Source organism: Fusarium phalaenopsidis (assembly GCF_050370095.1).
Source record: "Fusarium phalaenopsidis strain FUZ10S chromosome Unknown contig_32292, whole genome shotgun sequence".
In the NCBI taxonomy this organism is placed as follows: domain Eukaryota; kingdom Fungi; phylum Ascomycota; class Sordariomycetes; order Hypocreales; family Nectriaceae; genus Fusarium; species Fusarium phalaenopsidis.
Window position 1 is genome coordinate 3,165,189 of NW_028145410.1, and position 15,732 is coordinate 3,180,920.

The 15,732-nt window shown below is 51.8% G+C and overlaps 4 protein-coding genes and 1 non-coding gene across 5 annotated transcripts; 2 read left to right on the forward strand and 3 right to left on the reverse strand.

Moving 5' to 3' along the window:
- Positions 1–180: 180 nt before the first annotated feature.
- LRP88_05241 (FAD-binding oxidoreductase) lies at positions 181–1,894 on the reverse strand (the record flags this gene model as incomplete). Its single annotated transcript, XM_083241800.1, has 5 exons — positions 181–1,077; positions 1,130–1,225; positions 1,282–1,354; positions 1,412–1,526; positions 1,609–1,894. The coding sequence occupies 5 exons, from the start codon at positions 1,892–1,894 to the stop codon at positions 181–183; spliced, it is 1,467 nt and encodes a 488-aa protein (XP_083102948.1).
- Positions 1,895–4,510: 2,616 nt separating this feature from the next.
- LRP88_05242 (uncharacterized protein) lies at positions 4,511–6,212 on the forward strand (the record flags this gene model as incomplete). Its single annotated transcript, XM_083241801.1, has 6 exons — positions 4,511–4,706; positions 4,862–4,881; positions 5,059–5,092; positions 5,140–5,156; positions 5,260–5,732; positions 5,795–6,212. 6 exons carry the CDS (start codon positions 4,511–4,513, stop codon positions 6,210–6,212), a joined length of 1,158 nt encoding a protein of 385 aa, XP_083102949.1.
- Positions 6,213–7,096: 884 nt separating this feature from the next.
- Positions 7,097–7,184, reverse strand: LRP88_05243. The gene has a single exon. It is a non-coding gene; the product is annotated as a tRNA-Tyr (tRNA).
- Positions 7,185–8,091: 907 nt separating this feature from the next.
- On the reverse strand, positions 8,092–10,135 carry LRP88_05244 (GMC family oxidoreductase; the record flags this gene model as incomplete). Its single annotated transcript, XM_083241802.1, has 5 exons — positions 8,092–9,441; positions 9,590–9,658; positions 9,710–9,857; positions 9,908–10,027; positions 10,098–10,135. The coding sequence occupies 5 exons, from the start codon at positions 10,133–10,135 to the stop codon at positions 8,092–8,094; spliced, it is 1,725 nt and encodes a 574-aa protein (XP_083102950.1).
- Positions 10,136–11,677: 1,542 nt separating this feature from the next.
- LRP88_05245 (uncharacterized protein) lies at positions 11,678–13,176 on the forward strand (the record flags this gene model as incomplete). The annotated part of the gene is made up of 8 exons (XM_083241803.1): positions 11,678–11,833; positions 11,888–11,915; positions 11,984–12,065; positions 12,202–12,241; positions 12,298–12,394; positions 12,444–12,498; positions 12,547–12,684; positions 12,750–13,176. The coding sequence occupies 8 exons, from the start codon at positions 11,678–11,680 to the stop codon at positions 13,174–13,176; spliced, it is 1,023 nt and encodes a 340-aa protein (XP_083102951.1).
- Between the last annotated feature and the right edge of the window lie 2,556 nt (positions 13,177–15,732).

A 15,732-nucleotide genomic window follows, 5' to 3' on the forward strand; every position in this document is an offset into this window, starting at 1 on the left:
GATACTAACAGCTTATTGTTTTATAAGTGGGAATAAGGCGTCAAGCGTGTGGCCCAAGACGCTGTGTCTCAATTGACAGACTATCCATGGGCTCAGACACATTAAAACTCCACATGGCGAGATGGCGAATTCCTTATTAAGTCCAGATCTAGGAATTGACAAATGAAGATGCCGCTATAATTAAAAAGGAATCTTGAAGCCAGAAGTTCGCAGCTTCTGGAATACGCCCTGGGGATCGTACTTCTTGCTAGCGGCCTGGAGCTTAGCAAGGGCCTCGGCGCCAACAGTCGACAGAGGGTCCTGGGTAAGGTGGGCGTAGTTGATGAACTTCCAGGGCCACCAGGCATCGAGTTCCTTGGCCTTGGCCTCGAGGTCATCGATGTAAGCCTTGAGCAGGGGGAAGGCGGCCTTCTCGTTGTCCTCGCCGTGGGCGGCCCAGGTAAGGAGGAACATGATACCGTTGCCATCCTCGGTGTACTTGTCGAGACCCATGACGTTGCCGCCATTGGCAACGCCCTTTTCCGCGATGGACTTTGTGATGGGCTGGAACATGCAGAGAGTGTTGAGACCAGAGTCGGCGCTGGGCATAAGCGCCTCGAGGTCCTCGTTGAGCTTGTTGAACTTGTCGACAGCGTAGCTGAGGATCTCGGCGTTGGTCTTGAAGGAGCTTGTAAACCACACGTTGCGGAAGCCAGCAGGCTGGCCGGAGCCAAGCTCGAGCGTGACGGTGCTCATCTTGTCAACCTTGGTGGTGTCCTGCTGACGTCCCTCGATGGCGTAGTAACCGTCGAACGCAGGGGGCTTGATCTTAGCCTTAGTGTTTTCGATGGCGGCGTTGAGGATAGTGCCACCGGCGAGGGCGGGGAGATAAGCCCAGTAGACAATGCTGCTCGAGTCCTCGTCATTCTTGACGTTGTCGGTAAAGTCGAGAAGAGCGTCGATGACAGCGGGACCGGCCTCGGGCGTGTAGAGCAGGTTGCCGCCCCAAATGACGGGGTTGCTGCGGTCCTCAAACTCGATGGGGATCATGTCAATACGGGTGATGAGACCGAAGTTACCGGTACCACCCTTCATGGCCTGAGGGCGGAGTTAGTATGGACGTCAATGGGATTGAGTCGGGGGAGCTTACCTGCCAGAGATCGGCGTTCTCGTTGGCATTGGCCTCGACGATCTCGCCGTTGGCCAGAACAAGCTGCCAGCCGGCAACGGTGTCGCAAGACATTCCCTATGAACTGTGTGAGCTGTCGTCTTCGATAGTCTTTAGGAGTTGGTATCACTGACATGAGAAGCAGAGTGGAACGAGTTGCCACCACCAGTAACGAAACCACCAACACCGACGGTACCAGCGCGTCCACTAGATGGAAAGGGTTAGCCAGGTATTTTGGGGTGAGAAGGAGTCAATTGGACTTACCCAGCGACGACGAGGCCGTGAGGGGCAAGGGTATCATAAACGTCTTGCCAGTGACCACCAGGCTGGACACGGGCGAGGTTCTTCTCAGCATCATACTGGGTGCCATTCATGTAACCTTTGGGTTGTTAGTGACTGGCCGTAAGGGCTTGAAGTATATGAAGTGGGATAGACAAAAGATAATAGAGGACCTCACTCACCAAAGTCAATGGTAATGCCATCTTCTATCGAGTTGGAGAGGGCAAAGTTGCCGTGACCACCACCCCGAATGCCAAAGTTGCACTTGTGCTCGGTGATGACCTTCATGATCTTGGAGACATCCTCGGCCGTTTCGGGCAGGGCGATGCAGTCCGGTCGTAGAGCAGCGCTGACGGACCAGTAAGAGTCCATCCGATCATCGTAGAGTGCCTGGCTCTGGGTGACGACCTTGTTGCGGAGGCCGGCTCGGGAGAGAGCAGTACACTGAGGTGATATTTCGTTAGTCATGATGTATGATATTGATTCAGAAGTGATGGTGAGAAGAGAGATGATATGATATGGAATACAGCAAGCGCCACGATTAACTTTGGCGGCTGTTACAGCGTAGGTTTTACTTACACATCGGTAGCAAGCTTTAGCGGGACTGGCTGAGGCGGTTGTGGCGCCAAAGGCCACTGCTGAGCTGGCAGCAACAAGGATATCAAACTTCATGTTTGGGGTTTAAAGAAAGGATGCCTTGGGTCAAGGGCGTGCAGGATTCAAACGAATGTAATGCTCGACACGTACAGCGCAATGTAGGCGTCGCGTTGGAGAGACGGGCGAGGGTGGGAGGAGGGCAACGATCTGCAGGTGCTCGATGAGGAGCGTCGTCTTTATTAGAGGGATCTTCCCCTTGGTATTAGGCTAGACTAACAATAGGAATTGTATTTCCGTCCGGGCATAACATGACGGGCTATGCTGAACGAAAGCGGTGCTGGCTCCCCGATATGGGGACGGAGGATGAGGAGGCATGCATCCCTCGACCTGGCCGTCACAGACCAGTAGGGGACTAGCTGAACTGCGGAACTGGGAGAGAGATTTGAATCTCGGCAAGACGGAGAGTCCCAAGGTCCACCAGTGTCATGACATCAAGGTCGAGGGGAAAGACGCTCATGGACGCCTTTGGATATAGGCTTACCCACTTGGTTCTTCTGGAAATGCTATTAGATCTGCAAGTCTTGATTAACAGCACGTGGGATACACGTGAAGAAATATTAACGTGACGGAACAAAGTCCGTGATGCAGACGGAGAGATGAGTGGGATCACACCATCGAGCAGCCACGCACTGCTAGAGCTTACTGCCACAGCCTTCAGGAACTGGTTCCTCCCTCCGACGTAGAAGGCTTCACCAACAGTCAATGCCCTCTTCAGTGGCGTTCTCCGACGCCCTGACAATCCCCAGCTAGCGCCAAAGTCCCCTGGGGATACCCCTGTCAGTCCGGAAGCAAGTTGACTGTGCCCGGGGGAGGAGATCCGTTCGGTTAACTGGGCTCCCCACAGATCGCTCTGCTCTGTGAGGGTTGACGAGATCATGGGTAAGCTCAAACTACTCCGTACGGGGTAAAAACCCGACCTATCCTTGAATAATTGCGCATCCCGCGTCTGGCGCAGGAGGGAAAATTTCCGCTTGATGAGGGTTTTGTCGTATCCAATGTGACAACAGGAGGACCCTTCAAACTCTGTTGCTCTATTAACATGGATTCAATGCACGCATTGACTTGCTGTCGGAAGTGTTGGTTGCTGCTGGCAAGGGCTCAGCCAACAGGTCATGTGTCAGAATAACTCTCGATCCCCCTAACCCACATGATGTGCTGCGTAGTCAGTGATCCGCGTCGATCTCTGGCGGGTTGACAACTGACGGATGCTACAGCACGGAGTGTTTTGACTGCGGCACTGAGCCCAGCCTTCCCGTGCCCTTTCCCCTGAAACCAGGGTCTTGTTGGCTGCGCTAAAACAAGACCGGCGTTGGAACGCGAAAAAGGGCCCACGCAGGGATTCTTGACCAGACGAAACTTGGTTAGACAGGGCACTATGCATCTTTTGCTAGCCCCCCCAATGACGTTCGATTGTCGACCTAAGCCCCTGTCATATCACAATCGCCCGCTAAGGATCAATGATGGGAAAATGGCAAAATGGCACGGATGTTGGTCTAAGGACCAACTGACGGAGGAGGCGGACGTTGCGTGCGTGTCAGCGTTACAGAAGGAACGCGAGGCGTCTGTCAACTCGGACTACATGACATGATCTGGCTGAACCGTCGTGGAGACGACTGAGTCGTAAAAGCATGTTTACACCAAGTTGATTGGGTAGACCAGCCGTGTGGCTCGGGAAGAAGCAACGCGCCGCAGCATCAACATGAAAAAAGGGCTTCGGCATCTCGTTGGTGGGCTTCCAGAAGCAGTCGGCACTCCCCATTCCCCCGGTCCCTGGCTGTTCCAGAAACTCAACCAACCAGTGAGAGGACGGGGTCACGGCTGAAGATTGCTGCTTCCTTCGTGAGACATTCCTTTACCAAGTCGAGACTTAGTACCCGGGCATTATACGTAGCACCGTGGTGATTATTCCGCACTGCTGCAATCTGGGAGATGCTGCAGGCACGCTAGATTTCAAAAGTCGTGCCATCACGATGCCCACCCCTGACCTGCAGCAGCAGCAGCATCTTAGCCACGCGGGACATGGCAGCAGCAGTCGGGGCCATCGGTTGTCGTGCAGTCTCCGAGCTGTATCGTGCGCCTCCAGGTCCTTTCGCCCCCCCAGTCTTGGATGGCCGATCCTTGGCACGCGAACCACTGTTGAGAGCTGAAAGGTTGGGCTGTAAGTTAGCACTAGACGGTGCGTTAGGGGATGCTCGTGTACGCAATCAGACACTTTTGATCCCCAGGTCCGAGTGTGTGGGTTTCTGCCAGGGAGTCGCCAATCTTTGCTTCAACTAGCCCCCGTCTCGCTCTCTTGAGGGCATCGTGATCCTTCCCTCTTGACCTGGGTTCTTTTTTCTCCGAATTTGTCCTGTCACTTTGTTCCTGCCAAGTAATCGACAGAAGCTGACGCTTTTGCATGTCGGAGGCCAGCTTCAATCCATCAAGATGCCTCTTGTTCAAGGCGTGCCGACGGTTCTGGAGCCGCCAAAGGACTACGTGGTTGACTTTGACAACCCGCGGCGGCAGGGAGTGCCAGAGGCCTACTACGTCTCTGGCTTTGGCATGGCCCTGAGCTTTCTGTTCATCGCACAGAGGCTGTACGTCAAGTTCTTCCTTACAGGAGGCGTACAGCTCGACGATGGTGAGTGTTTCTCGAATCCTTTTCTTATTATTCAACTCGCGGTTGGTTTGTGCCATTCATCTATCTGTTGGCGCTTTGCGGGTCTGGGTTGAGTGCTTGCATCGGGGAGAAAGTGAGACGGGGTCATTGGGATCGACATGCTGACAATGGGACAGTGCTTCTCATCTTTTCATATGTATGTACATCAGATATGTTTGTACAAGCAGTGTCGATGGCTTCAAATTGGTTCAATGGTTGCCAACGGCTGCTGGTTGTACATGCCGTCGCCCCCTATCCAGCATGATACACAGCTTCATCCCTCCTCCTGGATAGAGCAACACTCAATGGCTGTTGCTGACTTTGGCATCTTCAGGTCTTGGCTGTTGCGACAATAGCATTATGTCTTCGTGAGTGCCCCTGAGGCCTTAACGGGCTAATAGCTAACCATGCCTAGACATGTTTGCAACTGGAGTAGGCGGAGTCCACGCGTGGGAGATATCCGTCACTCAGTTTAACGCCTATCTAATGGTGAGTCAGGACATCACCTCTATATACTCAACTAACGCGATGCCAGGACGTCTATCTTGCCGCCTTCATCTACATCCTCTGCGGTTCCCTGGCCAAACTCGCCCTCCTCATCTTCTACCTCCGACTATCTCCCCAGCGCTGGTTCAGGATCGCGACATGGTCCACGATTGTCTTTATCGGCGGGTATACGGTCGGAATCTTCTTTGCCTGCATCTTCTCCTGCAAACCAATCGCCATGAGCTGGGACGTGACCATCACAGACGGCGTCTGCATCAACCGGCCGAGTCTGTACATTGCGACGGCTGTGGCCAACATTATTAGCGACGTTATACTGTTTTTCTTGCCGATTCCCATGGTCATCAAGCTTCAGATTCCTCCTCGGCAAAAGATTGGGCTGGTTATCATCTTTGGCATTGGATCTCTGACAGTCGTCACTTCGGTTGTTCGAGTTTCTATCCTGCCAGCTTTGTTGACTGATCCAGATGCGACATGGGTCATTGCCTGGGCGAGTGTATGGATGTAAGTGCCCCTGATAACCCCTTGGGCTTGGCGCATGGCAGCAGTAACTGACTTGAGCGTAGTATCGTCGAAGCCAACCTCATCATCACCTGTGCTTCCATGCCGACACTTCGAAAGTTCTTCAAGCACGTCGCCCCCAAGCTCATTGGAGAGTCTAGATACGGCAGCAAGACAGGAAAGTCTGGAAAATCCGGCGAGAACTCGAAGCCCCCGACCCGGACCCTCGCGCCGACATCACAGAGCCGACGCGACCGACATCAATACTCGCAGTTCGATGCAGGAGAAGGTCAGGGGTCAGAAGAATTTGTGCTTGGGCCGATAAAGGGACGGGCAGATCCCAGAGTCACAGCTGGGCACAGTGAAGATCACGTCGGCTGGGGAGACAGCGACTCGGAAAAGGGCATAGTCGATGGTACGAGCAAGCCAGCTATCGTGCAGACAACGACGGTGACTGTGGAATACACCAATGATAGGCTATGAAGGAGTGTGAAACAATAGAAGTGCGGTTGTCTCAGGACTGTGTATGATATGAAGGCGGCAATTTGGCCTGGAAAGGGCTTTGGGATACCCTGTGGGAGTTGAATGTTCAATGAAAGGTTAAAGGATAGGCTTTATAAGTAAGAATAGATAATGATTGTATTACTGTGTGCCAATCTTGAGAGTTACTGGTCCATGGCTCAATCGGAGCTCGAGTTGGCATAGCCATGGGCAGCAAATGAGTGGATGGGAGTAATAGAATGCCCTTCTAACTTGACTCCTCTTTCGCTTGAACAAATATCTTGATGTTTAAAGGTACAGCCTTTTACAGAATTACCGTAGCAGTCCGAGTTGCCCGTGATGCTTCAATTGACACGTCCCTAGGCGATGCTTCTAGGTTGATACCTACGCGGTCGTTCCAAGAGATGCTCTGCTCTCAATTAGTTCCTCTTGAAGCATACTATTTGTTGCCTTACTTTGCCGGTGCCATTACGTCGCGAATTTAGAGACTATCGGGATACTCAATGTCTACATCCTACCCTACGAGGGGGTGTTCCCCCTACTTTCAATCGATCAGTTTATTTACCTCATTCCACCTCAAAGGATAGACGAAAACAGCCCAGAGAGACACTGAAAATAGACACAGTGAAGCCATTAGGATGTGCATTTCAACGGAATGGTTAATATCTCAAATCTCTTGTAGATATATCGCATGTTAATTCGCCTTGCTCACAGGCATTGTTCTATCAAGTCAGCCCTCACAATAGCGACCAACCTGCTCTTTGTTCAAGCAAAAGTGAGAACACTACCAAAAATAACAATGACAACATGTAGAGCCCCCAAATTACTTGGACAAAAAGTGAAAGAAAAAAAAAAGCAAAAAGAAATCCCCGAGACCTGGCTCGAACAGGTGGCCTTTCGGTAAGATGCGAGATCCATTACAGCCGAACGCTCTTCCAGCTGAGCTACTCGGGGAGAAGCAGCTATCGGAAGATAGGGTGATTGACGACCTGAGCTCTCAGAACAACATTATGTTGGACACATCTGGCTGGTCCTTGCTCAACACTCCAACACCTCCAACTTCGTTGCATTAATGGGCTCCAATCGTCATTACGTGCTCTACTAGAACCATTGGTCACCTGGACAGGTTATGTTTTCCCCTGATGCGAAAAAATTGCGATCATCGCTGCACTCTTTGCTTTAACAACAATGACATATCATGTTCCTGAATGAGACTTACTACGTAGTCCAGCCACGTAATGTCCCTGTTCAAACATGGGATTGTGTTCAATTGACCATGCCACGTCAAAAAATCCAGCTGCCAACAATCGACTAGTTGATCGTCGCATTCTGGAGAAAAATGATGCGCGACGGCGCCGTCTCACCGTTTGGGGCCGAGTACCAAGTGGATATTTCAACGTTGCAAGGCAGGGGTTCTTGATGGGGACTGATGGTGATCCTCTAAAGGGATCAGCGGGCCGATAGCTTCATTACGCCCCTGGTCGCGTCGATCATGAGATCCACAGGGAGACCGACTTGACAGAGAACGAGGTTGATTAGAGAGTAATTATTGCTATGATGTCGTTTGCTATAGTGATGATCAACTTAATATGGCATGGATAGCTGAGCGAATATTTGAAAGATGTTTCTGGTTGGGCTAAGTTGAGCACAGTATGATCAGTACAGGCAAACATGATAGACTTGCAAATGTTTGTTACAGCACAGTGCAATAGTCACTGGCTATCAATAACCTTCGTGATGCAACAGCCAAGCCACCGAGACAAGGTATCGTGGCAAGTATCTTAAAGGATCATCAATGTCCATTGGGGTATTTTTATTCAACTTGTCGCTAATATCTGACATGTGTAACAACAACGCTTCCTCAAGCCCAAGCCTCCTTGACCAGGTCAGCCGCCTTCTCGCCGATCCCATAAGCAGGCATCTGTGTGTGTCCGTTGTTGACGGTGGGCATGATGGAACAGTCAGCCACGCGGAGGTTCTTGACTCCCCGGACTCTGAGCTTCTCATCAACCACCGCCTTGGGATCCTCGGCCTTTCCGGCCGCGCAGGTTCCACTGGCGTGGTAGCAGGTCGTGGCGCCGTTCTTGACGTACTCCTTCCAGTCGTCGCGCGTCTTGTACTTGTGGTGCGTCAGGGCTGGTGGCCAGGCGCCCTTGACGATGTCCTTGGTGCCGGAGCCCTCCATGACGATCTCGTTGCCAAAGGCGCAGGCTTCGGCGAGGACCTCGAGGTCTAGGGGGTCGGACAGGTAGTTGCAGTCAACCACAGGCACAGCTGTAGCCTCGGCGTTGCGAAGAGTGACAGATCCTCGTGACTTGGGGGCAAACAGCTCAGCGATGATACTGAAGGCGTGCTTGTTGTCGACAGGGGACTGGTCAAACTGCTTAGGTCCACCGTAGCACTCTGTCGTGAAGAATTCGACGTGGGGCTGCTTCGATGTTAGGCCCATGGGGTCTCGGCCCTCCTCTCGAGGAGCGGACTTCCAGATCTCAGAGTCGGCAAGACGCTCGTCGAGACGGGCAAAGGCAAAGATGCCAAAGGGGAACGTGGACAGGAAGCCAGACTTTTGCTCCTTCCACTGGGCGTAGGACTTGGCGAAAGCGTCGCCGTGGTAGACGAGGTGGTCAGTGGTTAGGCCCTCCTTCTCCGTCTCGTAAAAGATGAAGACGATCAAATGGTCCTGGAGGTTCTTGCCGACACCGGAAAGGTCGACGAGGGTGGTGATGCCGTGCTTGGCTAGCTCATCCTTGGCGCCGATGCCAGATCGGTTGAGGATGTTGGGAGAACAGTAGGCGCCTCCACTGACGATGACCTCCTTGCGAGCCTTGAGCTCAACAATGGTGCCATCAGCCTGAACGACGCGGACACCAGTGGCCTTGAGGTCGCCGTTCTCGTCCTTCTCAATGATGACCTTGTCCACATGGGTCTCGACCATAAGGTGGAGGTTCTCCTTGGGCTTGGGCTTGGTGATGAAGTCTGCACCAGTGGTTCGAAGACCACTGTACACAGTTCTTACAGAGTGACCACATCCATGGGGGTTGTTTCCATGTGAGAACATGTCATGGTCGAGTGGGAGACCCTTGGACACCATCGAGTCTCTAATGAGGTTGGAGATGGGAGCCAGGTCATGGGGCTCAGTGTGAAGATGACCATCATGGCCATGGGAGTCTTTGGATTCGTTGAACCAGGGCTTGGAGTGGAAGTTTTCAGCCTATAGATGTCTTGTTAGTCATTGTAAAAAGTAAAAATGTTTCAACGTGGAAATTGCAGATTCGACAGATCCGAACCGACGGACCGGGACAAAGCAAGAATGAAAAGAAATTATACAACTTTATGTATGTGAGAAATTACACACGTACCTTGCGCATGTACTTGAAGAATTCGTCACCGCTCCAGCCGGGGAGGTTCCAGTCATCGTAGTCTTGTTTCTACAGGGGATTAGCACATGCAAGAAACGAAAGCCGAGGTCAACGACTCACTGTTCCCTTGACAATCAGGGTACCATTGCAGCCAGAGCAGCCACCCAGGAACTTGCCCCTACTGAGCTTTACCTGGCGGCCGTTGACACCAGCGCCCTCTGTGGAGATGACGTTCCAGTCCGTCTCCTTGTCAAAATTTTGTGACCATCTGAGAGAGAATTAGAATTGAACATGTGAGGTGTTAATGGACTACCTTACCCTCCAACCATGTGGACATTCTCGAGATTCTCATTGTGAGGACCGGCCTCAATGACGAGAACCTTGGCATTGGGATCCTCGGCGAGTCTAGATGCCACCACGCAGCCGGAAGTTCCGCCACTTTAGTCGGAACGAGATTGATTAGCGGGACGGCTCTTTACAGTGCCGATCATTAACGGTGTTGACATACCCGCAGACAATAAAGTCATATGCCGAGTCAGGAGCCATGGTGTATTTCGTGGGGATGTGTGGATGTGTCTTGGGTAGAGTAGTGGTGGTGATCAATGATTCCAACGTCTCCAACGCTGCGCCCTCACATCTCTTATAGCCGTCTCCCCGCCCAACATTACTGCCTCAAGCAACCAGTGCGACACAACCCGAGCACAGCCCATCTGGCCGCATCAGAATGAAGATCCTATTAAACGGTCCGTCCCCTAGTGTACTGTACGTTGCAACGCTTCCCTCGTCACACCTGTAACACGCCAACCCCAAGCCACCAAGGAGCATAAACTCAAGAGGACAGGATCCATCGCCACAGCTGTTGTTCGACTCAAAGAAGAGCTCACCCCAGGTTGTGCGTCCTCTGAGCGTCCAATCGGAAACGATGTGTGCCTCTTCACCATTAGCGTCGTAATGTGTTGGTAGTAGATCTAACGCCCCCCAGAAAAGAAGAGGGGGTTTGCGAGGGGGGGAACGCAGCCGCGCCCCCCCTTAACGGAAGCAACCCGAGACGCGCCGAGGTTACGGGGTAAAAGATTTGTGCCTGCGACTGCGGCTCCCAGAATGGATATGGTGTGGTGATGGTTGTCCAAGAGACTAAGACCGACGCTGCATCGAAAGCGCGCGGACAGGGTGGCTAGCTAGCGTCGACAAGCCACGTTCCACTCCCGCGTCGATCACTGAAGAAAAGCTGACTTGCTTTGACACATTCGTGGGTCTTGATGGTTGTTAGCAGCCCAAAGAGGCATTGGCGTCGTGTGTTAGTTGCATGGGCTAGTAAAGTCACGTCTCTCACTTAGTCGTGGCTGTCAAGACTCGTGGCAGAGACAGGCACGACAGGTTCCTCGCACTGACTGTCATCTCTCAAATCTCATTTTGCACAGACACTTCGCCTGTTCTAATCTGGCTTCTCAGCTTCAGGGTCCAAGCGAAGAGAAAAAGGTGGATCTATCTGGAGACTACATCCCTGACCCCTTCTTCCTCCCCAGCCCGGCATACGCAGGAGGGGAGGAGGGGGACGCGCCGGCAGAAGAAATATGGCCTGACTTACACCCCTACCCGCTGTCAAAGCGTCTGTAGATGTGATATCAGACCCAGCATGAACATACAATGTTCTAAACGCAGGCGGCCAACCTCTTGGCTTCTTCCAGGGGGCAGACGATGCAACCCTAGCATGACATGCCGGCTGGATGACACCGAGCACGACTCGGATTTGCTTCGAAACCGCTCGTGGAGAGTTAAAGGCCAATAGTCTAGCTCGGCATCAGGGAGCCAGGTTGTTTCCCATGACCCACCGGGCTACGGTCCGCACCAAGTTATGCTAACGGCGCCATCATGGTCAAATCTTGAAGGATCAATGCCATTTGTCTGATGTACTACGTGGTGCTCTTTTAACTAAAGAGAGAAAAGCTGTTGGCTCTTCCTCTTGACCCATATCTTCCTCGTCCTTCCCTGCCGCTCGCATTGAGCGTCATCTGCACCCTCGTCTCACCCTGCCTCAAGGCTCCACGATCCTTCCAGAACTACTTTCTTTTTTTTTTTTTATCGAAGATGCCGGCTACACCCTTTCAGACAGAAGCGTGGACAGAGTACGGCCTTGGCTGTGTTGTGCTCTTCCTTCGATACTTTGCGCGATGGAGGACAGTCGGCTGGAAGGGCATGCAGGGCGATGACTACTTTGCCTTTGCATCCCTCGTCTTCTGGACAGTAAGTGGGCACGGCTTATGCCCTGCATCGACGCATTGTCACTAACTAGCATAGGCTGAACTTGTCATGCTGGAGCTGATCGGTAGGCACTTTGCGACTCTGTGTTGGTTCGTTAGTTCTTGTTTGCTGATCCCCTTTTTCCTTTGACAGGCCAGAATGGAACCAACATTGGTGTAACCGACGAGATGGGCGCCAAGATGACGGACGCACAAATAGCCAAGCTGGAGTTTGGGTCGAAGTGTCTGCTGGCGGGCTGGAACTTTTACGTTACGCTCATCTTTTGCTTGAAGGGAGTCATGCTCTGCTTCTATACTCGAATGACGTACGCAACTTGTTCGTTCGATATGGTCAAGTACTGACATTTGTAGGCTTGGTTTGTGGCAGAGAAAGCTCGTCATTTGGACACAGGTATGTCAAGTCAATTTCATCCGTGCTTCACAATAACTAACACAAGCTATCAACAGATTGGCACCGTTCTCGCATACGGAGGCGTCATCACCGTCATCTGGGCTCATTGCACGCCCGTTCACAAGAATTGGCAGGTGTATCCAAACCCAGGAGGTCAGAATCTACATAGCCAACCCTCAATTTCGACACTAACTGGCAATAGATGCGTGTACTTTGGCTGTCGCCAACTATCTTACCCTGGTGGTACTCAACATTGCGTGAGTGATGATTTTGAGCAGTCAGTAGCTGTTACTAATAACTATCAGAACCGATCTGGTCATTGTCTCGATCCCGGTGCCTCTGCTCTGGACGGTCAAGCTTAGCATTAAGCGGAAGCTCATTATCGGAGTTCTTCTCTGCTCAGGCGTTTTCATCATGATTGCAACTCTCCTCCGTTGCGTCCTGTCTCTTCGGTATAACACCTCACTTTGCTGGACTGTGTTGCGTTCCATCTAACCAATTTCCATAGGGATATCCAAGGCATCAACACATCCACCATCTGGGCGATTCGAGAAACATTCGTCGGCATCATCGCAGTCAACGCCGCCGCAATCAAGCCCCTCTTCTCAGCCTCCCGATGGCTCATCTCCAGCAAGGGAAGCAGCCGCGACAAGGGAACAAGCAGCTACATCAATAAATACGGACACCCGTTGGGAACAATCGGCGGATCAGGCGTCGCAGCCGGTCTCTCATCGAGCCGCCACCAAAAGATGATGACCAAGCTAGACGACAACTCGAGCGAAGAACACATTGTGGGCAAGACAGACTTTGGCGGCTACAAGCACGATATCCGAGCCGGGAGCACTACGAGCGGGCAGAGCAGCAGCGGGCCGGATGGCATCGTCGTTACTCGGACGTACGAGGTCACTCCTGGCAAGTCGACCCTGGATGTTTAATTTTGAATCATTGGGACTTGGGATGGAGTTTGTGGAATAAATGGATAAACCAACTATACCTGGACTGGATGGAACGGACTGGAATGGGATGTGTACTATAACTACCTAACTAATTAGACTACGTCGCCATTGATGGCATTTTCTAGCAATCTAGACGATCCAACATACAACAAATGTGTCCTATCACTGCTGGGCCATAACAGGAGTTGGTTCTGTTACTCCTTCAATGTCCATCGAGTGTAACCCATGCCCAGTGACGCCATCTCAAGCGGAACCGCATCTTGGCGAAACAATCCTTCAAGAGCCAGATAACAGCGCCTCAATCACCACGTGCAGAGCCTCAAAATGACGCCGTCGCCGTTGAACCATGAACCAAAACGCCGGGGGCCGTCCCTTATCATCAACTACAAGAGAAGCAAAGCGTGATAGTGCTAGCTGACGACCGATGGGAGCGTCTTGGCTAAGGGGCGCTTCCGCAGCTAGCAGCCCTAGAGGATGCTGAACCCTATCGTTTCTGTTCTAGCTGGGAGGTTTTGTGTCTTGGAAGACAAGACCTATTCCCGGCATTTCTCAGACACGCCAGAACAGAACAGCCCTGTCTATATTGGCGCAGGGTCAAGCTTTTTTTTTAGTCTCAGGGGACTTGATTCTTGGCTCTGACAAAAGATTCCACCCGGCTAGTCATCCGCGGCTTGCTCGAGGTTACATCGGTCCCCTGACCAACAAGCTCCGCGACGCAAAGAAACACACCGAGACGGGGGATCGTCAGTCTCGGGTCTCGGCTCGAGACCCACGTGTAGCCTGTTGGTGACAGAATTTCTTGACTCAACACTAAAGGTGCCTTACATATCTCGCTCCCAGTAGCCCACGCGTCTCTGAACGCTAGGGTTGCAGTGTTACAACGTTCAAGGAGATCACATCGCCTCATCGCTGCATAAGGGGGGCATTATTATTATCAAAAAGTTCATCTCCTTTCGCCCGGAGACTCAGGAGGTTTGCCAGGAACGAACCGCGGCATCTTGAGGGTCTACGTCAGTTCCTCATTCTCGACGTCAACGGCACTTCTAGGCACCCAAATTAATTGACAAACGCCTCAAGCTGCCATGCCCACATTAAGAACCCAGAGTCTCGGGTCCCCTCCTACCAACAAGGTCGCTTGATAGACACGATCGGCCTTGAGAGATTGAGCAACCCTTGCTAGAGCTTACGGTGTCTGAATCATGGCTCTGCAGGGTTCGCAGAGAGCGTCTTCCAGTGTCGCTAGCGCTGGATGCAGAGCAGCCGCATTCTAACGCACTCTAACGCGTTCCTTCGTCTGTTCTATCGGCGTCTGCCTGAGGCCTAATATCGTTGGCTATGGTTCTCGGCCTGTGGTCGGCTCAGGGATGCTTGAGTATCCAAGAGTTGAGAGTTGGCTGGTGGGTATAGCTCGGCACGGACAAATTAGGCATTGGCAACTAAGTAGCCTTCTTGACGAGATGTAACCGGCTTCTAGTCTCTGGGCAATCCCGAGATTCTCGCCGATTTGCAGAGTTGGTGACGATTGATACGAAACTATTGACTTGGTCAACTATTACCGATTCTGAGACTCCTAATAATACAAGTGCCCTCTTAACATCATTAAGAGGATTCGAGCAGAAAATTTAAAATGCCTATGCAGAATTGATCTCTCTTGACCGTTGCATATCAACTTCGCTGCCCAGCAACTCGGTGTAGTGATGCTGTATTAAGAGTTTTCACATGCAATCCTTCTCTTGCAATGGTATGCGTAAGGCATGCGGTCAAATTTATCTTCTATCTGCCCCATCCTATCTCGGCAGATACTATCTAATCGCCAGGGTTCCCCGAGTTAGAGCTATCAACATCGTACGAGCATCCACCCACCTCCGAGATCTAAACGGAAGATCGTGGGGTATAGATCAAAGCGCTTAAGCGAGCTCATGAAGAATGGCGTGCTCGATGAAAAAGAAAAGACAAAAACACGGGGAGGGACCAATCCCTGGTTATCGATGTAGATGAGGCCGATGATGATATCGCTTTTGCTGACTCGACCGAGAGCCTCGGAACAGTTGTCTACTAAAGATAAACTTATGACTTCAGTGCAGCACACTCTTCTACGATAAAGAAACCCCACTACGAGTATTAGATATCTGATAAAGATTCCGGTTCCTTGATGAGTCAACTGTGCTACACCTTGCTCCTCCAAAGCATGTTCCTCTAGCTGCATGTGGGATAAGTGATCTGACGGCCGCTCTCCTCCTCGGGGTACCCAATGGTAATCCCTCTCCTTCCAATTGGTCAATCGAGCTCATTCTGTCTGAGTTACTAAATGTCAAATATGGAGAATTCCAGTATCATATCCCGCCATGATGTCTTCATCTGCGGTCTCCCTGCTTTAACACGGACAGGAGATGGGACTAAAGCACATAATTGAGCGAGCATGAAATAGACCCCGGTATCCAATAGCTGTGCTATAATAATAAATGCAATTCCCGCCTGTCTTCTTGCAATGTGCTCTTCCAAGGCCTCACTACCGACAACTGATCCCGAAACATG